Here is a 26,034-nt window from a genome sequence, read left to right as displayed (position 1 = left end):
TAGTACAGGTGCCATGCCAGTCAGGAGAATGTCCCCCCTAGCATAATACTGTTCCCACCAACCTGCAATTGTAGCGCGCTGCACACTTCAAGCCATCATTCACCTCGATGATGGCATTTGTGGAGACAACCATCTACTTAGTGTAGGAAAGATGTGATTTGCTTGAAGAGCCAATATGCTTCCATTGATAAACCGTCAAATCTCAATGGTCCCATGCCACTGCAGTCGTAATTGATGACGTCATTGAGTTAACATATGAACACGTAGGGATGGTGTCCTGCAGAGCTCCATGTTCAACAATGTGCTCTGAAACACTTGTGCATGCACCATCATTGTGCTCTTTCAGCAGAGATGCCACAGATCACTATCTGTCATACTTTACAGAGCAGACAAGCCTCTGAACCACCATCTCTGAAGAGCCGTGGGAGACCAACCTTTTAGCGCATAGTGGTAGTATCTATGTCCTTGTACCTCTTTCTGTAGATGCTCACGATGGTAGCGTGTGAACATTCAACCAGCTTCTCTGTTTTTGACATATTAGTTCACAGGCATAATCATAATCTGCCCTTTGCCAAAGTCGCTTATCTCAATAGATTTCCCCATTTGCAGCCCATATCTTCGCTAGGGTGATCCCCTGTGTATGTCTGCTCCTTTTAATACTTTTGTTAACTCATCACATGTTTGCAACACCACAAGGTACATCGAACATCAAGGTGGGCAGTGGTCATAAGGTTAGGCTTATCTATGTATGTAACACTGTCCATTTAAATTGTAATTAGTTTTTATAATAGTGTCAAACCCATTAGTAGCTACTATCAGTACGTTTTGATGCATACTTCTTTTTGTAATAATGTGTTGCTTTTTGTTAAGTTGAAATTCATCCAATACAAGGAAATTTTTTGTGTTTTAGTGTTCAAAGGACTTTTCTGTAAAGTCATCTTTGGTCAGCTATCATAGCTATCTTGAAATCACTGCGACAGATATTACTATTGTCATTACAGTGCCATTTCCTTCCCTTCCTTGTAGCATGATATTACTTTAAGACCTCAGAGAGGCTATGCTCTTCTAATCATTCATACCATCTGTAGACTGATACAAGTAGAGTCATTGACTGGTCATTATCAATGACAGGTAAGTAACCCAAGAGGTATATTGTAGTAACACACACAAATCAGTATGCGTGGAGTAACCAAATCACTTTAATGATTGCACCGATCCTAAGGCTCATACAAAGTCTGAGAACATAGCTAGGCAGAGTCGAAACAAGTAACAAGCATACCGAGAGCAGAGTCAAGTGAGCACACTAGCACAATGAGGAAGAGCACCCTGCACTCCGGGATTATAATAAGAATGTTGCTAGTCTGGTTGCGAAGTGGCTGTGCCCATGGGCAGTGCGTGCTGACCTCACTGTGATGCTACCGTCACTGTTTGATCATGCCACTGCCTGGCGGATGGACCTCTGCCACCAGGCAGTAGCACAGGAAAGTAGAACTGCAATAAGATAAACCAGCACCCTACATCTTTTTATGATCCTGGCCATCACGGCACCAGTGTGGTAGATATGGTAACATAGGGTTATCGTAGTCCTGTTCCCTTAACAGGGAGTTAGTGAAGATTCTGAACCTCTGGTATCTGTCCCTGCCGGTGTGAGGCAGCATGCAACAGCCTGGAAAGTGACATTCATGATTTCTGCAGCACCATCGGGTGCATCTATGGAGAAGCCAGAAGCCCCCTGTTGGATGGCACTGGATAGTAGGGCTGGAAATTGCCCTGACAGTGATGGTTCCATCATAGGGTGATGCCCAGAGGTGAGATGTCAGCTGCAAGGGGGCACAGATGGCAAAATGGGACCGATGGAGGCATCCAGGATCTCATAGGATGGGTTCAGGATTTGATGCCACCAGGTGCTGCTGTAGCTTGACTTCACCCTGCCCCTGATGCTCACTCGGTGGACTAGAACAGACATCGGAGGAAGGTAAAATTGACAAGATTGGACTTGGTGTACGAGGGGGAGGCAAAAACAGAGAAAAGGGCTCAAATGGAGGCGGAGAATGAGAGGACCTGGATTTTGGGAGGAGGAGGACTTGGAAGTTGTGTGTGGGGGCTGTGGAGGCTTTTGGAGGTTGTGTGTGGGGGCTGTGGAGGCTATTTTGCCCCACATGGGTGGAGTTCATTTTGGTGGTGAGCCTTCAGCCTGTTCGGCATCTGCAGTGTGAAGATTCACTGACCCCGCTGGCCGTGGACAACCACCAGGAACCAGTGCCTGTGGCAACAAAAGTGTGAGCCCAGATAGGGGCCCCAGCATGTATCACAGAGACGGAGATGTTTGAGGAGAATGCAGGGCAGGCTGTAGGAGGTTGAGGACAGTGCAGATCGGGTGCCTGTGGAGCAATTCAGCTGGGCTCTTCTCACCAAATGGTGTAGACTTGTAACTGAGAAAATGGGTGGGTGCATCTTCAGGCAAGGCCTCCCCTATGTACTTTTTCATTTGCGTCCCAAAAGACTGGATGAGGTGTTCTACCTCCCCATTCGACTGAGGGTGGGCCACGTGGGATTAGCCAAGCGGTCTAAGGCGCTGCAGTCATGGACTGTATGGCTGGTCCCAGCGGAGGTTCGAGTCCTCCCTCGGGCATGGGTGTGTGTATTTGTCCTTAGGATAATTTAGGCTAAGTAGTGTGTAAGCTTAGGGACTGATGGCTTTAGCAGTTAAGTCCCATAAGATTTCATGCACATTTGAACATTTGACTGAGGGTGGACCCCAGGGTGGTGGGGGGCTGAACCTTGTGGATACCATGTTGCACACAAAAATCTTGAAAAGTCTGTGAGATAAACTGTGGGCCATTGTCTGTCTGTCTGTCACTAGGGTGTGGGGAAGGCCTTCAATGGAGAAGATCCAGGTGGGGCCCCATACCATCAATTCCACCATCATATGTGGCAGTTTTTTTTTATATTTGGAAACTGAGAGTAGTCGTCTATGATCACCAACCAGTCAGCGTACAGAAAGTGTCCCACAAAATTGAGGTAGATTTGCTCCCATGGCTGTGAAAGTTCCAGTCTGGGAGAGTAACACTGCCTCAGGGTGACCTTATAAACAGCACACTTAGAATATGCAGCAATTAAATGTTCAATCTCACAATCAATCCCTGGACAATAGACATCTCAGCAGGCCAGCATCTTTGTTTGTGATTCACCAGTGACCATGGTACAGGAGGCAAAGAGTGTCCCAGACAATATAATAACACCATAGTCAGTAGGCTATCTGTGGCAAAGCACACAATAATCATGAATGGGATCTGATCATGAGCCAGTGACCAATCTGGTCACCCATGCTGAATATACTGCCATGTGTGACAAAAGGACAGGATCTGTGCAGATCATGTGGGCGATGTGAGAGCTGGTAATAGGGAAACCATTCACTGTCTATTGAGATTCATCATTAGGACCCATAGGAAGGTGGGAGAGGACAGTGGCATTCACATGCTGAGCTGCTGGGTGAAGGTTGATCTTGTAGATGATAACGACTGAGGAACACAGCCCATCATTGGAGGCTGTTTACTATCTTGTCCAGTAGAGGGGGGCTAGAGGTTTATGGTCTGTAACCAGGTGAAACTTGACATCATAGAGAAACGCATTAAGCTTCTTGTTTTCAAAAATAATTATGGGGGCCTCTTTATCGATTTGTGAGTAATTTTTCTGTGCTGAGTTGAGTCTCTTCAAGGTAATAGGAATGGATTGTTCAAAACAATCCGTATTATGATGAGACAGCGTAGCTCCCACACTGTACTGTGATCCATCAATAGGCACAACAAGCTTGTGACCCAGCTGGCCTGTGGCCAGTCACGGGTTGGAACACAGATCAACTTTCAATTTTCAGAATGTTTGTTTGCATGCAGGCATTGAGACACACATTCCACCATTTTTGAGCATTGATTGAGAGGGTATGCTACTATAGCTGCCTGCAGCAAGAAGTTGGGGTAAAGAGGGCTTTGCCTAAAAATTCCTGGAGATCATTTATATTAGTATGACAAATGAGGGCTTCAATATCTGCAAAATGGTTGTTGGCTGAATCCCCCTCAAGAGATGACATACCCGGGCATCCGATGGAGGGTGGGAAGACATAAGACTTATTCAAGTTTAACTTCAGATCCGTGACCTGCAAGGTCTGAAATAGAAGACGAGGATTGTGAAGATGGTCCTCGGTCGGTGGAGCTGTGATGACTGTCATCTAAGTGGTTGATACAATAAGGGATTCATTGTGTGAGTTGCTCCAAATAATGCCGAAAAAGAGCCAGAACGCTAGCAACTCGAAAAACAGCGCGGCTATTATGGTAGAGGCCATAGGGCGTATTGGCGACAAGAAGCTGACGTGACTCTTCGTCAGGTGGCAGCTGTCACTGCGCTTCTGACAAATTCAGATTTGAAAAATACTGTCCCCATGCCAGTTTTGTCATGAGTTCTTCTGGGCAGACAATGGGATACATATTGACCACCTTCAAATCACAACAAAGGTGGAGCTTGCCCATCAGTTTCTTAACAATCACTACTGGCATATCCCTGTGGCTGGGCAGTATGAGTTCCACGACGCCCAGTCCTGTCAGCCTATCTAGCTCTTCTTTTACTTGGCGCACTTGCCGGGCATGAAAAAGAACGAGATAATGCAGTGGGTTTGGGTGATATGCACCACATAATCTGTGGCTTTGCCTAGCCCACATGAAAAAAGGACAGAATATTCTTTGCACAGGTCATCCAGTTCTTGATACGGCATGAGGTCAGTCTCTAAATGTACCGAATTTTTGACCGTGTGAATCCGAACGCTGTGAAAGCATCCAAGCCAAACAAATTTTCTGTAAAGGCACTGTCCACCACAAGGAATGTCAGTGAGCCTGCCACCCCCTTGTATTTGTCTCTGTCATAAACTGTCCAAGAATAGCAATTTGTTGCCAGATATAACTGACAAGACAGCACAAAGTGGATAAGAGCAGAGGGAATTTGAGGCACGGGTAAGTGTTGAAGTTTGTAAGCGATACCACTGTACCTCTATCCACATACAGTCAAAGGAGCCCACTGTTACCCACATTGATGAACAGTTTCCTAGAAACAGTTGCAAAATTGCCACACATTTGGCTAACAATGTGAATGTTCATAGCTTGAGGGTTTCAGGTCACAGCTGTAGCTGACTGAGAGTTGCATATCATTCCCATGCGTCCTTTCGTTTTTGATAGTGATGCCAAGAAGCCCAACACTGAGGGCAGGCTGGCCAGTCATGTTGAATAAAAGAAGTGAGGCAGGAAGAACTCGTGGAAGTTTGTCCACCATGGCCATCCATGTGTGTGTGTGTGTGTGTGTGTGTGTGTGTGTGTGTGTGTCGTGTGGTGGTCGGACATGCTGTGTTACCGTGAGTTCTTCCTCTGAAGGTATACTGCAATGTGTGTGCCTACTATCATATAAGTTGACTGCAGCCACATCAGCCCAGAAATCTAATTGATGGCCTGTGGCACAGACAACTTCAATTGTTTGTGCTATCTTAACTACTTCTTCTAACTGCAGTGCCCATTGGCAGACCTCTTTATCAGGAGGAGACCAAATAATAGTGCCCTGAACCATTAGCTGGCCATATGTGAGCGGATGTTGGTGACAGGCTATGGATATTTCCAGCAGATTCGTGAAGACTTGCAGTGCCAATCTGTATGTTAGTGGAGGTACAACCTGTAGACCATTACCTGCAGTTCTAGGAAGTGCTGATGGTCTCTCAACAGGTACAAATATGGGCAGATTTCTTTGATGGGCGTCATTCAGCTGAGTCCATGAGTTTTCAGTAAGCTGGTGGTGACACGCTGCTCCAACAGAAAGGTGTGCTCATGTTGGCTACCTGTCAGTAGTTCACACAACATTTTAGAGAAACTAATTGTTAAAAAAAATTAGGTTTTACAACAGTTGTAGCTATATATGCCAGTTTCATGATGAAGTGCCTATCATTTCGCTAATGGCCATAGTATGTTATCTTCCACATATATGCAACACACTGCCTGAAATTAAAATGTTTTCAATGAAAAATAGATGTCAGTATTATGAAATTTGGCAAACATATTGAATTTTTCTTTAGACTCGTGGGGAGATCTCTGTCTATTACCAACCTAGAGAAAATTGACATTATGTTGTGCACTCATTTGCAATCTTGTGTGCTAGGGATAAAGCTAAAATGAAATACTCATAACACTCATCATATATCACAAATGGTTTGAGATATCAAAACGAGATTTTGGCAAATGAAAACATGCAAAGAGAGTCCAAATTTGCCGTTGATGAATGAGTGGTTTTAGGTGCCAAAGTTTTCGTTGCTACAAGTATGACTAAAGGGTGGACCAATGATCACAGTGAAAATCTTATAAAACTGTACTGTAAAATACATTGTTTGTGAAAACTCACAGATGAACATTACACAAACAAGAATGCAAAAAACTAGGCCATACAAAGAGATAATTGAAACATTTATAGACCACATTCCAACTACGGACTAAAGCGTTATGAACATTAACAACAGTGCCAAACATGGGAATACTTCAAAAACATTCAAGTGGGCAGTGTTTCCTGATATGAGCGAAAGTCAGGCATAATATAGTGCAAGTAACACCAACATTGTTTGTAACAAGTGGTTTTTAGATGCAGAAAATAAGCTAGATTCTAAATATGTGCATTACAGACCACTGACGATGCTTCATTTTAATAATATAAACATATTTTATGACAAAATTACACATTTTGTCATAGTTGTGAAAACAGATTTAAAATAACTTCAATAATTTCAGAAATAATCTCACAAAGATGTAGGTCTCTTGAAACCAGTGTAAAAGTGAGAAGGGGGGGGGGATGAATTGTATGTATAGTGAGAGCCAATAAACTGTTGCTTGTACTGTGTTCATTACTGTAATCTATTACCCATAACTGTGTTTGTCCATTATTTTGCAGGTGTAAATGAATTTTTGTGCTTTGCAAAGACCCAAACAGCCAGTGACTGTCTCAGTTTTCTTCCTAGCATCATCCATACTTTCTCTCAAAGATATGGACTACTTTCAAAGTGAAATTTCCTTTACAGGAAACTATTATTACTTTATACAAAATTCATTAAGTATCCTTCAAAATGGGAGAGCGGGGGTAGAAGAACTATGGACCAAAGAAAATGACAGGGAAGTAGAAATAATAATTTCAGAGGATGAAAGGAACCAACTTTATGTTAAGGAGGTGACATCACAATAGATGAGATACAGGAAGTCCTGAAATGGGTGAAAAACAAGTGAGACCAGTGAATGAGGAACCCAGTGCCAAGCAGACAAGAGGAAGGCAGTGAAGAGAGTCTTAATCTCAGGAGGAAGCAATAAAAATTTCAAGATTATGCCCAAGAGCACTTGGAATAAGAAGAAAAATCAGAGAAACAGGAACCATAACAGTCAGCAGCAATTCTGTCACACAGATCATGGCCCACAGCAACTGAGAAGCAGCGGCAGATGATGCAGAGGAAACAGGAGTGAATTGCTGGAAAAAAGGTGATGAGATGCCACCCATTTCCCAAACAGACATGATCAGAAGACCAACATACCTCTGACCTCGTTATCCGTGACATCAGAAATGTGCAGTGGAGTGCAATGAAGGAAGAGACTGGCCAGAATTCCAGATACGGGTGCAAGGGTCGCACCAGCATTTGTGGGAGAATGCTGATGATCTCTTTCCTAGATAGAGATGACGGAAAGATAGCCAAGAAAATTGTAGCCACTCATGTTGTCAGCTAGAAACCATGGGCCAAACCAAAATGGAGAGGGATGAAGAAAGTTGTCATCAAAGGGTGGACAGCACAGCCATCATCACTGAATCAGGAAAACTGGGCTTCTAAGGCGACAAATGTGCAGGACTCCACTCTTGTCGTGATTGCAAACAGGGAAAGATGGTGCTGCCACAGTGCTTGAACTACAACAGCAAGCTTATAGCCAGCTGGAAGGGGTGCAAATCATTCATGGAGATCTACTAGGACCAGCTGACAACTAGCATGAAGAAGATGGCCATCAGTAAGCAGCAAAAACATTGTGAGGGAAACGGCAGCACAGCAACAGCTGACCATAAGGACCACAGCATGCAGCAGAAGCAGATGCCAGGTGATAGCAATGGTGGGGGTGCGCTGCTGCTGAGTGAGAGTGAGGCTTAGTGCTCCTCCTGCCGCAGACTGCCACTCGTGCCATTGTGGCCTCAGGAGGAGAAACAGGGCTGCAGCACATGATGGCAGCACAGTGTGAAAATAACTGCAACCATCTGAGAGGAAACTGCAGACATGTGCTAAGAAATGAGAATTCCACGCTTCAGTCGGGCACCGGAGCGGATTGTGCAAGGCATCTTACATACACTAGCAGACAAACTCGGTGAGCTGGTGTACACAATGGTGGACTGTCACAAATGGGTCTAAATCTTTAGTGAAAAAATACTCAATGAGAGCCAGGAACATCCCCCCCGGGCACCGGAGCGGGTTGTGCTAGGCATCTTACATACACTAGCAGACATACTCGGTGAGCTGGTGTATGCAATGGTGGACTGTTCAAATGGGCCTTAATCTTTAGTGAAGAAATACTCAATGAGAGCCAGGAACATCAGAAACGTTAGGCCAGTGGATAAACCACAAGATAGGAAATGCAGGAACAGTATCAAATGACAGCAAGGGTTGTCCACAAAGGTTAGAACAGGGGAATGTATAACAGGAAAGCTACCATGTCTGATGGTATCAATATAGAGCTGCTTAAACATGCAGCATTAAAGTTAACAGCTAAGGCTCTTACATCTCTTAAATAAATGCTTGGTGATACGTGAATCACAGAAGTCAGGAGAGGTGATGCCGGTCTACAAAAAAGGAGAATGAAATGTCTATGAGAACTATAGAGGAATAAGCCTACTAAATTTGTCTTACAAGGAAAAATTGCAATACAGCACTTAAATATGTAAGAACTATCATCTACAAATTTCGGTAAATAAAGTAACAACTTTCAAAGAGAAATTTCCAGTATGTTTCAAAATAGCACTAGATGAACAATCGATAGAACATATATCACATTTTCAGCTGTTAGTCTGTGATATTAACCATGAATATGAAAATGACATCATTAATAAATTAAACAAGTTTGAAATGATATGAGGCACAATACACAGATCACTGGTGACAAGATGAGGTTGAATGCAAATTTTACAGATTAATGTCTATCCTTATGCTGATATATAGAAGCAAATCCTGGACATTACCTGTGAAAGAGAAATGAAGAGTACATATAAAGAAGCAAATCCTGGACATTAATTGAGAAAGAGAAATGAAGAATACAGTTGGGTGAAAGGAAATTTTTAAGTTAAGTTAAAGGGCGTACCCTCAGATATCAAATACAAAACAAAAAACAAAAAAATAATAATAATAATAATAACAGGAGAACTGTATAAATGAAAGAACATCTACAGAATTGGGGAAGACAGTTTAGTTAAACAAGTAATCAACTATAAACCTATAGGAAAGAGAGATCTTTGTCAGCTGAGGAACAGAGGGTTTCCGTGAAGTTGGGACTGGCCATAAACTTACCCCATGATGTGAAGAAGAAGAAGAAGAAGCAGAAGAAGTCTTAATGGAAAGTAATAACAGGTTCAGAAAGTGGAACATATGAAGGTGGACAAATAGGGTGGTACCCCTCAGGGGAAATATGAAAGGAAAAAGACAACTCAAAAGGCCTCCTTCTGTGGGAGGGTGTATCACCACAGTGTCAGAGTGTAATGGTTATTGTCAGTCACCCAAACAGTAAACTGATAACCTATCCCTCCTCATTTCCGTGTGGAAAGGCCACCTGATGTAGCGATAAAGCTACAACATCAGTGACTATTACTGTAGTCTGGTCCATCTGCTTAATTTGTAGTTCAGCTAGCCATCCATAGAAAAACTTCACTAGCATTCACTAATCATAAACTAATATGAGTTATTGTATATAGAAACTTTAGTAAAAGATTTCTACTGCCCGCTAACAATCATCCAACTGTCATTCGTCTAACAAAGTATATAAACCCCAATATAAAATTTAAATAATAATTAACATAAGATTAAATTTGTTATCTTGGCAAGGAATTATTGATTTTGGAAATCTGATGAATGTTTTTTGTAGTGGTAATACCTTAGGGGATGTTTGCACTCTCTTAACTCTCTTATACATCTGCACAAAGGTCACCATTTGAATTACGAAAACCTAACAGCAGGTGTAGAATACTGTGACACCTATTTCAACTGTTCCCAAGCTTTCACATTTCTTCACTCCATGCAATTGGCACACCTCCAGACAAGGGCACATAACGTGTGCACACCACAAGGACATAACACTCTTAAGTCCTAAGAGAACACTGCCAACAACCTGCACAGAAGGTGAATATTTATTGCAGAAACCTATGCCTCTCTTTACAACTAGAGCTGCTTTTATTTTTGAATAGGAACTTAACTGTGAGAGAAGTCAGTTGTTGGATACTTTATTGTCAGAACCTTGTTTTAGTATATTAGTTTGTAATCTTTGTTTTCCTATCATGTTTCCGGCTTTTATGTTTTAGATATATATAATATTTCCAGTGTACCATATACTCATATAACCTGTATGTTTGTAGAATAGTCATATCCTTTTAATTTTTTTATAATCCATTCTTTACTCAATGTGATAAAAAAAATTTTGATTGACAAATGCTGTATAGTTCTGGTATATCTGAAGTACATTATGAAGTCAAATTAAACTTACTTCTTACTTCATACTTCATTAAAGATCAAGCAGCAAGAAGGGCTGTTTGGGCCGAAGGAAGCCTGTACCATCAACATCAGCTCCCTCAAGACTGACATCTCCTGCAGGCAGTAGTGGTGGTTCAATGCAGGAGACTCATGTTATAATGAAAAATAATGCAATGTTTCTGCTGGAGCTAGCCAGCGCAGGAGGTACAGGCCTGCAGCAGCGTCGACCATCAATTGTGGGTGCAGGTAGGCAGTAGATGTAGCCCAGTACTACAGTTCAGCAGTTTATATGAAACATTAGTCGAGTACTGACTTCTGAAACAAAGTTTTAACATAAGGTTTTTCAAAGGATTCTTGACAGATAAATGCTGAATTGTGGGTGGATCTAATTAAAAAGAAGAAAGATAGTGACTGTTGGATGTGGTCAACTGACTGGAGGCTGCTGGCTTGGACTTTAGAGGCAGTTAACTTGAACATCACCTGAGATACCTCATGTGTCACTTGTTTTGCCCATGGGCTCTGGTGTTGGGGAACCTTCCAGTGTACCTAATGTTGGGTGACTGCACTAACCTCAGGGCGAATGACAGTTTGTGAACTGTTGATGGCATAATCTGTATCACTTTAGGGAGGGAGTTACCTTCATAATCTCGGATGTTATTGAATTTAGTTAGCATATGTTAAACTTCACGAGTAAGTAAGAAAACTGTCAAAGTTCTTTTACTGTCACCTTTTGAATTTTTTTTAAAATTTCCTGATTTTTTTTTTTTCCAAAAAATGCCAATATAGAAAAGTTAGATTTTTCTGTTGATTAGTACCATGTAGTACTAAATTCTCTGTAAAGGAGAGTTTTTTTAAGTTGGGCAGGTTTTATTTTAAAAATCATTTTTTTAACTTTCAAGGGTAATGTATGTCTCACTGAAGTTGTTTCTCACTAATTTCTTTGTTACAATGTTTATTTCTGTTGTCTTTTCACTTTCATTGTTACAGATATTTCTTACACATTATTGTAGTTTCTTGTCAGTTTCTTTGTCATGGTTGTTCATTGCAGGTTTCTGCATTGTAGTTGTCCAGTGCTAATTTGTTTACTGAGACTTCTAAGAAATCTGAGACCATCCAGTGAGTTCTGTGTTTTCGTGAGAAATTTTCTAGTTGACACAGCTGCAGTGTGTTTTGTGAAAAGAACTGTTTGAAATGTCTTCTAACTGGGGCCACAGAAGAGTGAAGTGTGCTGACTATTTATATATAAAAAAACCAGGCTGTTCAAGTTGGGAATAAGTGTTCTCATTTGAGGACTCTGTTTCAAAGTGAAGATGTGTTCAGTGACGACTTTTTGTGTTTTAAGTGTTTCGACAGAATAATGACAATGATAGTACCTGAACAAGGTGAAGCCTCCCATGGTGCAAAGGTTTGTTAAAAATAAAACAATGCAGATTTTGCATCAATAGAGGAAGAATTAAATACCCTGAATCAATCAACTTCAGAGGTAGATGTTAGCCCTGTTAAGAAACAGTGGTCAGTGAAGTTGAGTCATAAGCTCTATGCTTCAAGAAAGTGCAGAGAAATACACTACAGAAAAACTGACCACACTCTTCAAAGTAGAAATTCCATCTTCAGAAGAAAATTAACCAAAGCACTCTTGTACCTCTTGCCACAAATTTTTCACAAATACCAATTCAGGTATTGAATATTATGCATCCTATAGTGAAAACATGCAAGTTTTAACTATTATTCTAGAGACATTTTCAAAGAAAACAATTTTGAACCACATTCCATCATTATCAAAGTACGTGGTACAAATCAAGAAATGCGGAGTTTGTAAAAGGAGTCTTTGGAAGACCAGATCCCTATTATAGTCATCCTGTAGAGGTTCAAATAGTGCAGTCATTTTGTCTGGAAGATAAATGGGACTGTTTTCGCCAGAGTGCCAACAAAAAAGACACTATAACTGTAACAGTTGAAGGTCAAAAAGTAGTGAAAGTGAAGAGGTACATGACTCGCAGTATTAAAGAAACTTTTGCAATTTAGAAGGGCAACTATACAACTTAACATATTGGAAGATCAAAGTTTTTATGCTATATGACCTAAGAGGGTGGTTTGACACCCACCTAGAGAATCTGTTTATGCGAATTTTGACCTTTGTGTGGTAAATTTGAAGAACTTACTGGAGCACGTGACATATGACACCTTGGTTGGGCATGTGAAGTCATTAGTAGTCTGTGACGTAAAGCGAGATACTTGTTTATTTCAAGAAAGTGGTGTCTGTCGTGGAAAGGGAGGACTGTCTTTACAGACACATGGCCTGGAAGACATAGCAGATAACTCTGCAGGAATTACATATGGGAAAGTTTCATTGACGAACTTGGTAAATGGTCAGTGACAGCAACAACAATACATTGCAGAAGTGAAAGGGCCTGGAAGACGTAGCAGATAACTCTGCAGGAATTACATATGGGAAAGTTTCATTGACGAACTTGGTAAATGGTCAGTGACAGCAGTAACCCACCAGCATCTGAAGAAATTGCAACAACAATACATTGCAGAAGTGAAAGGGTGTGTACAGGCTGAGGAACTATGTTTAGTGCTTCACTGTGATTTCGCTGAGAACTGGTCTGTAATCCTCCCACAAGAAGTTCAAAGGTATCATTGGAGTAATGACCAGGTTTCAATTTTCACAGGAGTGTCATATTTTCTAAACAAGACTACAAGTGTTGCAGTTATAAGTGATGCACATAATTTGCTAGCAATGCACAAAATTCTTCAACTGAAGACGGGCAGGAAAGATCATGATTATTTCTGATGGTGTTCCTAGTCATTTTAAAAATCATTACCTGGTTATGGGAAGGTGCTTGTGATGATTTAGGAAGCCTAATGAAGCACCTTGCTACAAAACATAAGCTTTCCAGGCCAAATACAGCTGTGATTCAGAATGCTGAGGATTTTACGAGAGTCGTGAAATCTTACACATCCACAGCCCTCATTCTTTTGTCCAAAGAGGAAATCGAAGAATTCCATGAACAGAAAAAAGAAGAATGGTCCAAAAAAATTACTCCTGTGAAAGGACTTCACAAAATACATTTTTGGACTCAAAGTGATGGGCGAACTCATATTGCTCATACTTTCAGAGCAAGAAAGAAGAAATTTTGTTCTTCAGCCAACACCTCAGAAACAGCAGGATAATATTCAGATTCACAACCTGAGAAGGAGGATGTTGTGGCATGTGTGTATGACTGTGATTGGAGGATTGTAGAGATTATAGACACCAGTTATGAGTGAAATTAAATTGTAGTGAACTTTATGCTGACATATGGACCAGCTGCTGGATATAGATTTCGAGTTGAAGGACAGCAACAATGCCATCAGTGCTCACTTCTTGTTCACAATGTTTTGAAGTGCTCCAGTTCCTATTGGTTCAACAGGAAGGCATCACTCTATATCAAAGGAAGATACTGAAGCAGTGGAACACATTTTTAGTTCATTGACTGGCTAATTTCAGTACAAAACAGAGTTCACAGAAGTTGTGTAAATTGAAACATTTAAGTCTATGGCCTTCCACATACATTTGGAACCATTTAAAATGCTTGAAAAAGTGAGTCTCTTACTCATCTTTCAAAACTAAAATTATGTTAAATAAGGCTAGGTTTTGATTTTTATGAGCCTGTTATGTGATAATGTGATAATAAAACAGGTTTTATGTATGACAAAAATTTCAGTTGTTTGTAAAACCTGTTCATCGTAAAAGTGGAAGCTCTCCTTTCAGGGAATGTAGAACTATATGGTACTAATCAACAGAAAAAAATCAAAATTTTATGGATTGACATTTTTGAAAAAAATTTTTTTCCGTAAATTATAAAATAAGTTCAGAATGCTATAGAAAAAGAACTTTGACAGATAAGTCCAAATGGAGGATTTCTTTGTCATCATAAAGCAGTTATCTTTCAAATAAAAAAACTCCAACAAAATATCTAGAACTGTTCCAGAGATAGAGCATTTTAAATTTTTTTCCAAAATTCGCATCTTCAAAATTGTATGCGCAGTGTCATCTTTGAAGCGCTGTATCTCAGAAATTTTTTTGGACAAAACACAAAAAAATGCGTGTTCCTCACTTAGTCCTTAATTTTAACAAACGAGACTATGAAGGTAAGGTTTTTTTCCCAGCCTCCCTGAACTGGTATGGACTATGCCCCATGTTGCTCAAGTTGGAGAATGAATGTGGTGACCGGCCATGTGCCCTCACTCATTCACCCTGTTAGTAGATAAGAGGTCACTCTTTCAGCAGGGTCTGACCAAGCGCACAGTAGGGAAGGGGTGGTTTGTTTGCTATTGGGAGTTCCAATGTTAAGTACATTGTAGAGCCCATTAGGCAAACAGTATCCAGGACTTGAATGAAGTCTGCTGATGGGGCCTCATCCAAAATATGGAGGAGACTCCACCTGTGGTGGCTATCAAGGATGCATTGTCTGCATGTTGTGGCTCATACTGGAATAAATGATGCCTGTCACTTAGGTTCTGATGAATTCCTTAATTCATACAGATAGCTGGTGGAATTGCTGAAGACTGCTGACCTAGCTTGCAGGATCCAAGGAAGGCATGTAATTTGCAATATAATACCCACCAGCAGACTTGTGGTCCTATGTTATAGGGAGGAGTATTGTAGGATTCTCCTTGGTATGTTGGGGTGCACTACATAAGGAAGTAGCTACTTGGATAACGGAGTACTAGTGGAGTGCATAAATTGTTGTTGTTATTATTATTATTATTATTATTATTTTAAATAGGCTAGGTTATAGTTTGAGGTCCTCTAATGATAGAACACAAGTTATGCAGAGAGTGAAGTCATATCACATACAAAGTAAGGCACTTCGAATATGAAAACTTAAACAGTAAATTGCCAAAGCATTTGTTTCAAAATCTGCAAATTTACTGCACTCCAGGGAAGCTATCACTCACAGATTATACTCGGAACAAAGAGCTGGATGAAACCTGAAGTAGAAAGCTCCAAAATGTTTAATGAAGTGTGGAATGTAACTCAAAAAGACAGGTTGGACACAACAGGAGGTGGGATGCACATTGCAAATAACAAAAATATTATGTCTACTGCGGTCAAAATTGAGTCTTGACTGCAAAATTTGATGCAAATAACTGGTGCATTTGAACTCAAGTTGATTATTAGATGTTTCTAGCAGTCACCCAATTCTGCCATAACAGTTCTGGGATCATTCAAAGAAACCTTATGCTCAATATGCAGCACTAAGGAAGTACCCTGATAATGCAATATTAATTGGAGGTGACTTTAACTTACTGAGTATAAATTTGAATTTTCTCATGGTGAGAAATTAGAGGAACAATCTGCTTTACTTGGTATAAAGCTTTCTATAGCCAAGGTCACATATATATGTCTTTATTTTCGACAACGGGTATCAACAGACTTTGCTGTCATTTTCTTGCCTTCAGAAATTATTATTACAAAATGTGTTCATTGTGAGTTGGAACCACGGGCCAAGTTGTCATATTAGTGGATAAAATGTAGCACATTATGCAAAGGTTTACAATCATATAGCCAGCCGTGTGGCCGAGCGGTTCTAGGCGTTTCAGTCTGGAACCGCTTGACCGCTACGGTCGCAGGTTCGAATCCTGCCTCGGGCATGGATGTGTGTGATGTCCTTAGGTTAGTTAGGTTTAAGTAGCTCTAAATTCTAGGGGACTGATGACCTCAGATGTTAAGTCCCATAGTGCTCAGAGCCATTTGAACCATTTGAACAATCATATACAATGGTGAGCCAAAACATTATGCTTAATAGAATGTAGATCTACTTTTCAAGCAGACCACAATAGCAGTTTTGCTTGACATGGATACAACAAGTCCTTGGTTGGTTTCCAGAGGCATGCGACACCATATGTCAGTGTTCAGATCAGGCAGTTACTGTAAATTATGGGCCGGTGGTTTGTATGTACACAGCTGATGCCCGATATGTCTTCCAATAGGTACAGATCAGGGGCACTTGCTGGCAAAGACATCAGTGTGAGTTCACTACCGTGTTCATCAAACTGCTGCACCATGATTCTGACTTGTGACATGGACATTTATCCTGTTGGAAGATGTCACTGTCATAGGGGAACACATCAAGCATAAACTGATGCAGTTGGTCCTCAATAATGTTCATGTAGTCCACAGCTGTCATGATGCCTTCAGTTACTACCATTACTACCACAGGTTCCATGGAAGCCCAACTCAACATACCCCATTGCATAATTCTGCTTTCAACACCATGCATCTGTGGCGCAGTGCATGTTTCAGGCAGCAATCTGCCCCGGTAACAGCGTGTAAGAACAAAACCATCAAACTGGTGTAACAAGAAATGTGATTTGTTTGACCAGGCAACCCATGTATACTGATCCACAGTGAAAGCCCCATGCACTGCAGTCGTAATTGATGATGATGTTGGGTCAACACCGGAATGAGTATCGGTCGTGTGCTGTGGAGCTCCATGTTCGACAGTGGCCTTAGAACGCTGCGCTCCGAGAGACATTTGCCTGCACCAGCATTGTATTCTGTCATCGGATATGCCACATATCGCTGCCTATCCTACTTTACACAATGGCAATCCTCCAGTCTCCACACTTCGTGATGAGACATGGAGGTCCAATACCATATGGACTATTTGTTATTTCATCATCCTTCAGTCAGCTTCCACAGATGCTTAAGACAGTAGTATGTGAACAGCTGACCACTTTCACCATTTCAGAGGTTCTGGTTCCCAGGCTTAGGACCATAACAATCTGACTTTTGTCAAAATCACTTACAAAAGCGTATTTCTGAATTTTCAGTCAGTATCTTCACTATAATGACTACTCACATATCTCTGTTCCACTTGTGTTCTTTCCTTACCGTATCACACAACTGCCACAGTATGAGAAGGATTTCAGTCTCATGGCAAGGGCAGATTAATGAAGTTTTGTGGATGGGGGCGGTTGCCTGGAGGTGAAAGATGATCTACAGGTCCACTCTTCAAAAGTTAAGGGAAAAAAATCTTTCAAAACACACTGTTTTAAGCTCTTTAGATTCTTTAAAATATCAAGTAATTGCAAAAATGTGTTGTATTTTAGACATAAAAAGTTTTAAATTTCTTGAAATGTGCAGCATTCACAACCTTTTTCTGAGTAGCTTCTTTTATATAATTGTTAACACACAGCAACAAGCTCATAAGCCATTCATTAACACAGAGTTGATAAGCAAATTAAAAGCAAATAAACTGAATTTAGAATCCCTCCTTCTTAACGCCCCCCCTCCCCCCTCCTTTTAATCCACCCTTGTCTCACGACGGGCAATAGTCAAAACGTTTTGGCCCATCATTGTATGTAGTGTTCGCAGATGATTGTTAAGTCTTAACAGTCACAGTTTACAGTAAAATGTACAGTAGCACATCCGTTTACATTAGCTTGACATGTTCCATTCATTGGTGATCCACCTTAGATGGTGTATATGGTATATACACTATCCAAGGTGGATCATCAATGAATGGAACACGTCAAGATAAAGTAAACAGATGTTCTATTGTACATTTTACTGTATATTGTGTTTTTAAGATTTAACACAATCATCTGTAAATGCTACATATATAGAAATGGCCATATGTTTTATTTCTAACAAACCTTTGCATAATGTGCTATATGTTATCCATTAATATGCCAACTTGCCATGTGATTGCAGCTCACAATGTACACAGTTTGTAACAGTAAATTTTGAAGTCTTGAAGATGACAGCAAAGTCTGTTGATACCAGTTGTCGAAAATAAGGAAGCATTTATGCAATCTTGGCTATAGAAAGATTTTACTTAGTATAGAGTGGGACAGCTGTGGAGTCATTGTAGGTGGCATAGATAAACGATCTTGAGCAACTAGTTCAACAACACACACACAGTGGAAATATTGAAGACCTCATAGCTACAAACAGGCCTGACCTCTTCAGAATGTCTGTGTAGAGATGGGAATTAGCGATCATTATGTCATTATAATAATCATGGTTCCTAAATTTTGTAAATCCATCAAGATGACTAGAAGAGTTTTTTATTCCGGAAAGAGCAGTTAAGCTCTTGTTAGCATCCTGACTGGACGTTTTTAGTTTCAGTATGCTGGACATAGAGGAATTATGGGGAAAGTTTAAAGTTTAATGTTGTGGGGAAAGTTGTAAATGATGCTCTTGAAAAGTTTGTGATGATTAAAAATGAAAAAGACTCGCTTCAGTTGAACAACAAAAATTGAAAAAGTTGAGGAAACAGATATTGTTGTACTTTGGTTCAAAAAGAATGCAGAAATGTTGATAGGCAAAAGTTTGTAGACGCCTATATGCCTGTAAAAAAATCGACGCCTGTGTGCCTGTAAAAAAATCGATGCATGAAGCATATAGCAAATTTTTCTGCCGTAAGTTAGTGAAAGATCTTGTTGAGAACCCAAGAAAAATCTGATCCTACATAGAATCACTAAGTGGATCAAAGGCTTCTCTTCAGTCATTTATTTGACTAGTCTGATGTCAAAAGCCCTGGCATTGAGAAGCAATGGGAAAAGTTGAAAAACACCAGTCATTAGCTTGCATGGAATCCCAGTTTGGTTTTATAGAGATTACTCTTCAGCACTGGCACCTTACTTTGATTGCAAAATCTCTCACCTGGTTCCAAGTCTCAAGTGACTGGAAAAAAGTGTGGGTGTCTACTTTATGTAAGAAGGGTGAAGGAATGGGCTTACAAACTGCATACTGGTGTCCTGAAAGTCAGTTTGTACAGAATTCTCAAGCATATTCTGGATTCTGAGACTGTAAAACTTCTGTCCACAAATCAGTATGGATTTGGAAAGCGTCGCTCGTGCAAAACTCAGTTTGTCCTTTTCTCACACAATATCTTGTAAACCTTGATTAAAAGGCAACAGGGAGATTTCGTATTCTTAAATTTCCAGAATGCATATGATACAGTGCCCATTGTGACTGCTAACAAATATCCGAGCATATGGAATAGGCTCTTAGATAGGTGGCTGGCTTGAAGACTTCAACAGCAGAATGGGACTGCTCTTCTCCTCTGTGTACTAGAAAGCTCTGATTACTATCAGCAGCAGTCTGTGGATGCTGATGATGCTAGTGTACTGGAAAGTGTTGTCGTTGAGTGATCGTAGGAGGATACAGGATGACTTAGACAGAATTTTTATTTGGTCTAGGGAATGGCAGCTTGCTTTAAACATAAAAAATTTAAGTTAATTCAGGTGAATAGGAAAAACTATCCTGTAGAGTTCAAATGCAGTGTTAGTGATGTGCTGATTGACTCAGCCATGGTACTTGAATATCTAGGCATAACATTGCAAAACAATATGAAATGGAATGCCCGTGTAAGGAACGTAGCAGGGAAAGTGAATGGTCTACTTCTGTTATTGAGAAAATTCTAGAAAAGTGTAGTGGAAAATCCAGGATGGAATATAACAATATTACTCAGCCTCTCCGCTATATGCTGAGTAGCAATTTTCCTTTTAATAATATTGCTAGAAAAGTATAGCTCATCTATGAAAGAGGCAGCATGTTGAACACTTGTGTGCCCAATTCTTGAATACTGCTTTAGTTTTTAGGATCCCCACCAATCGAATTAAACGATAGCTCCAAAGCAATTCAGGGGTGTGCTGCTAGATTTGTTATTGGTAGATTCGATCAATGTTTCAGTGTTACAGAAATGCTCTGGCAACTCAAATGGAAATCCCTATAGTGAAGACGACATTGTTTTCACAGAACACTATTGAACTAGCAATTGCATGCTCTGGCAACTCAAATGGAAATCCCTATAGTGAAGACAACATTGTTTTCACAAAAAATTATTGAACTAGCATTTGCAGCAGCTGGCTGCAGAGAAATTCTACTGCCACCAGTGTACATATTGCATAATGACTGCTAAGGCAGCATAAGAGAAATTAGGGCTTGCGCAGAGGTATATAGATATTCGTTTTTCCCTAGCTCCATTTGTGAGTGGGAGAGGAAAGGGAATGAGTATTAGTGGTGCAAGATACTCTTTGCTATTCGTTATACTGTGGCTTGTGGAGTTTGTATGTAGATGTAAATGTACTTTTAAAACCTGTACTATGAAGTTGTGGTTAGAGTGTGGTAATGTCTTCCCTTGAAATCTTGGTTGAAATGACTGCCAGATTGTAGTTTACTTGGAATTTGGTTGCAAAATTTTAAAGCCAACAAATCTGAATGTGAAATAATGTGTGTGTGTCAGTTATGAAAAATGTGTTGGGATGGGGGAAGCATTATGAACTGTTCCCTAAATTACCTTAATATTGCAGCAGACATAGAAATCTATAATTAAGCAAAATGTTGAGTTATATGATAAAATAGGACAGAAATTTAAAACATTTAAGTGCTGTCAAAATTGATTTAAATGTCAAATTGTTGGGTTTTTATTTGTTAAAAAATGTTCACGTGTTCTGATTTTTAGCTGCTTGCCAATCTTATATATTTACTTGTTATTTTAGTTTTCTGTTAATGATTATACTGCATCAGTGTTATTTGTCTGCTCATATGTAATTTTGCACTTCATTTGGTGTGACTTTAAATGAACTTGATTTGCACTTTATGGGTATCTTTTCATTTTTTCATTTTCAGTAATTCTTTTTGCATTCCAAGGACATTTATTTCTTGGTACATGGATAAGGACAACAGTATCAATACAGATGAACACCCAGTAGCCCAAAACAAGACCAGTGAAGTGATGGGCAATTCTTAAGATATTTTTGTAATCTATAAATGGATAAGGACATATTTTCTCACAGACTCAGATATATTGTAATACCACTTCCTATAAACCTGGATGTGAGCAAACTACCTCTAACTACACACCCATTACACTTCTTCCAGTTATTTGAAAACTTTTTGAGAAAGTGTCCTGTATTTGAATACTGACTTATTTATCTGAGCAGAGCTTGTTAAATGCTTCTCAGTTTGCTTTTGATAAATAATTCCATGCTGTAAAGGAAATAAAAGCTCTCATAAAGGAAGTTCTGGCAGAACTGTGAAGGAAAATTATCCTACTGGTATATTTTGTGATCCTGCCAAAGCCTTGGATTGTATGGATCACAAAATTCTACTTGGAGAAAGTATAGGGTGTATCAAAAACAATCATCCAATTTTGCACATCTAAATTTCTGAAACTAATAAATGTATACAATGAATTTTGTTTTTCGATGAACGGGAAACTCAAAAAGTTTCTTTTTAATACCTCTTCATAGATGTTAAATATATACCCCTTGAAAAGTACTGCATATGTGAATGCGGTATTCAAATTGTTTCCACACTGCAGTGACCATGTTTTGAGTTACAGCTTCCACAGCTACTGTTATGCGAAGTCTCAGTTCACTCATTGTTGTTGGTAGCAGAGACACATAAACAGAGTCTTTTATAAACCCCCACAAGAAATAATCACACAAGTCAGGTCTGGTGACCTTGGAGGCCTGTAATGTAAGGCTGTATCACTTGGTCCAGTGTGGCCAATCTGTTGTTCAGTAATCCTTTGATTTAAAAGTTCCCGCACTTCCAGATGTCAGTGTGGGAGTGCCCCATCCTGTTGGTAAATGAAGCCATTTGAATCACTGTCCAACTGTGAGGAAAAAAGTTATCAATCATAAACACTAAGCGTGGCAGAAAACTGTTATCCTCCATCTTGCCAAGAATGAAATTACAGAACTCTACACATTAGTGTTTGTCACCTTCACAAAGAGCTTGCAGTAGCTGAATTTTGCATAGTTTCATGTGTAAACGTCAATGCAACACGCTCAAGACATACATCGAGGGCATGTTGAGCTGTCAAGCTGCACGGCAAACAGATTTCTGTGGACTTCTTATGAAACTGTGGTGGATGCATTGGATGTCGGTGTCCGACACTTGGGGTCGGTGCGACAATTTACGTTTACATAAACAGCCTGTTTCTCAGAATTGTTCATGCCATCATCTAACGCTCTGCGTGTAGGAGGATCCATACCAGACCAAATATGAAAGTCATTCGGAGCAGTTATTAATTACCCACACTGCACAAAATGTAGAACACGAAACATTTTCTGTTGTCCCGACACCATTTTCACTAGAACTGAAGTGAGCCCACACTGCTGCTACCTAGTGGTAACCATGGAAACTCAAGAGATTCCTCTTTCCGACAGTACATTGCTCATTCATAAATCTCAGATAGCAAAATAGTTATGATTTTTTTAAAAATTGGAGGATTCTTTTTGATACTCTCCTGTATTGTGTTATGGCATTAATGGTATTCACTTGCATGGATTAAGTTTTACCTTATTTAGCATGTCTGATCATTCACATTACACTGTCTCGGATCATATTTGACTTGACTTGGATCAAATTTTTACACAAAAAATATCGTATTTATTAACATTGTAGGACAAGACAGATTGCTACTTCCCATAAAGATGACATGTTAAGTTGCAGCCAGGCACAATTTCTAGACACTTACACATAAGCTTTCAGCCACAGCCTTCATGAGAAATAGAACAAGAAACACACACCATTCATTCACACAAGCAAGTGCACCTCATACAAACAGCACTACCGGCTCCAGCAGCTCGGACCAGAATCCTGGACTAAGCTGCCAGAGTTGGTGGTCATGTGTACGTGTGAGGTGTGTTTATTTGTATGAATGAATGGTGTGTTTTTTCTTGAAGGCTGTGGCCGAAAGCTTATGTGTAACTTTCTTTTAATTGTACCTGTCTGCAACTTAAAGTATCATCTTTACAGTAAGTAACAATCTATCTTCTCCCACATTGTTGATATTCCAATCTGTAGTTTCCATTGTTTGAAATTACTTATTTTGAAATTTCATGTATTCACTTATTGAGTAGAAGCAGTGATAATATAGGCATTCTCTAACAGATCTTCCAAACAGATTTATACCTAAGATCCATTTTAATTTGTGTAGCAACATGGTTTTATTCCCATATAACATTTTCCTTTCTGACTCCAACTTCTATTGCCTGGGATTACGTGTAAGTTTATTTTTAACCTTCTATTGTGATTGTATGTGTCACAGTTTTGTCTCATTCTACTATCAGTGCCAATTACACTTTTTAATATACTTTACTGTATCCATAATATATATGCATAGTAGTGGTAGCACTTTTAGTATTTTAGGAAAGAGTTTACATGACTGTCTAGCACTGGAATAACTCAGATGGGTTCGTGAATATGAGGCCATTTTCACCTTCATAAGGACACATTTACACACTGAGTCACAGACAATAAACTAACCTCAGGATGGGGGAACAGAACATGTGGGGCCCTACAGGGATCAATACTGGATTGACTCTTATTCTTATCCTACATAAAATAATACTAAAGTACGATTTGAAAACTTTAATGGTTGTTGATGGCGCAAGCATACTAATCAAGGATATGAACTCAGCCTTACCAGACACAGCTTAACAGACCTACAACTGGTTCACAGCAAACTGTTCAAGTTTGAATTTCATCCAAATTCCACAGTTTCAGAGAAGCAAAACTGACCTGCTAGCACCAGCAGTAGACTATGTGAAACACTGTGGAGATCTAACTGAATAGAATGTTGAAATTGTGTCACCTAATAGGTAAACTAATCAAGAAGCTGATTTCAGGATGTTTTGCTCTTAGAAATAGCGCTCGTTGTGTTAACTCATTGAGTATTGCCTTATTTTACACATTTTTGCCATCCAGTGCAGCCAAAGTACATAAAGTATTTATTCAGGAGAAACAAGCAGAAAGGGTAGGTAAACGCACATTATGCAAAGACCTTTTTAAAAGTGCTGCAATTCTTGCACTCACTTCGCAGATAATAACAATTTCTTTGTAGACTTTGCCTCTTTGGGTTGAGTAACTCCTGGTGTTTCTTTAATCAGAAGTTATTTATTGCACTGTTCTTCACAAGACACAAAACCAGCCCATGCTGTGGGGTTATGACCATATAAACATGATAGAAAACCACCCTAAATATCCACCAAGAAAGTCTGTAGTCTTACCAGTGTCCAGTCAGTAGATAAGTAGACCGTTCAATTAATAACCAAAGAGAGAGCACAATATCATAGCCAGGCATAATAGAGCATCATGTTAGTTGTCACTGGAATTTAGAATCTTTGAAAGTGATGGTGCTCCACTGGATTGTGAGTTGGATTTGTTGTGTAACTATCCATGTGTTCACTTTTTTGTTGTGTCTTGCAGTGGTAGGTGCAACCTGTGGCAGCCATGATCTCAGGATATCCATTTAGCTTTTCGAAGACAGATGTATATAGGACCTAAAATTCTAGATAGATAAGCTGTTCAACAAGATATTATGTATCCTATTAACAAAACTGTGAAACTGCCAAGTCTGTATGTTTAAATATGCTAATTTCCAAAACCACTAGGCAAATTTTAATGGAGCTTTCACATGTAACTTGAGCATAGCTTGGGGTAGCATATAGGCTTTATTTCATCAAAATCTGATCATGGGGAAAAAAAGGTATTGTAATTTAAAGTTTTATCTAAAACTGCCATATCTATCTGTTTCAACATGCTGATCTCCATACCTACTAGATGAATTTTTGTAGGGTTTTCATAGGTAACTTGAGCATATGTTGGGGCAACATACAGGTTTTATTTAATCAGAATTGGAACATGTAAGAAAAGATATCATAAATGAAATTTTTATCTAAAATCATCTACCCAGCATAGTATTTCAGATGTTTACCACAACAACATGATCCTCAGGGTATAATATGCAAGTGAACTGATAGATGATGCTGTTAGTTTCAAAGTACACCAAAGAACCATTAGACGACATTAATGTTTTCAATTCACTGACAGGTGTATTTTCAGAAGTTTACACCAGTGGCAGAATTTAGTGCACTTAGCTTTCTATCACACAAAATCAGTTTGAAAAATGGTTTCCTGATTATTCTGTTGCGAAATTTAAGCCTATTGAAATTGCATAATGAAGTGAGACTTGAAATTCCCTCTCTCCAACATAACATTATGGAAACAGAGAATTTTGACACTGATTTTTGCAGTGGTTGTTCCCAAGGGGAAATACAGTGATATGATTGTTTCTTGGTATCAACTTTGGAGGAATATATTTGCATTACTTTTCCTATAACAAAGGACTGTTTATTTAAATTTTATCATATACTGTTGTATGATGAGTTTCATCTGGGTTGTTAGGATGCATATTGACTGCAGTTTATACTAAGACAGACTTTATGCAGTAAAAGTAGATAGCTTT

At 39.6% G+C, this 26,034-nt stretch overlaps 1 protein-coding gene across 1 annotated transcript in view; it reads left to right on the top strand.

The window, feature by feature from the left end:
* Positions 1–26,034, top strand: part of LOC126481958 (E3 ubiquitin-protein ligase MYCBP2-like) — a gene marked incomplete at its 5' end in the record, with an annotated part of 333,248 nt that overhangs the window by 141,488 nt on the left and 165,726 nt on the right. Inside the window, one exon of the mRNA XM_050105921.1 lies at positions 10,809–11,017. Coding sequence (XP_049961878.1) covers positions 10,809–11,017 — 209 coding nt within the window. The remainder of the gene's footprint in view (positions 1–10,808; positions 11,018–26,034) is intronic.

The sequence above is a fragment of the Schistocerca serialis genome, chromosome 5 (genome assembly GCF_023864345.2).
Source record: "Schistocerca serialis cubense isolate TAMUIC-IGC-003099 chromosome 5, iqSchSeri2.2, whole genome shotgun sequence".
Classification (NCBI taxonomy): domain Eukaryota; kingdom Metazoa; phylum Arthropoda; class Insecta; order Orthoptera; family Acrididae; genus Schistocerca; species Schistocerca serialis.
This window is presented reverse-complemented; position numbering and strand designations above follow the sequence as displayed.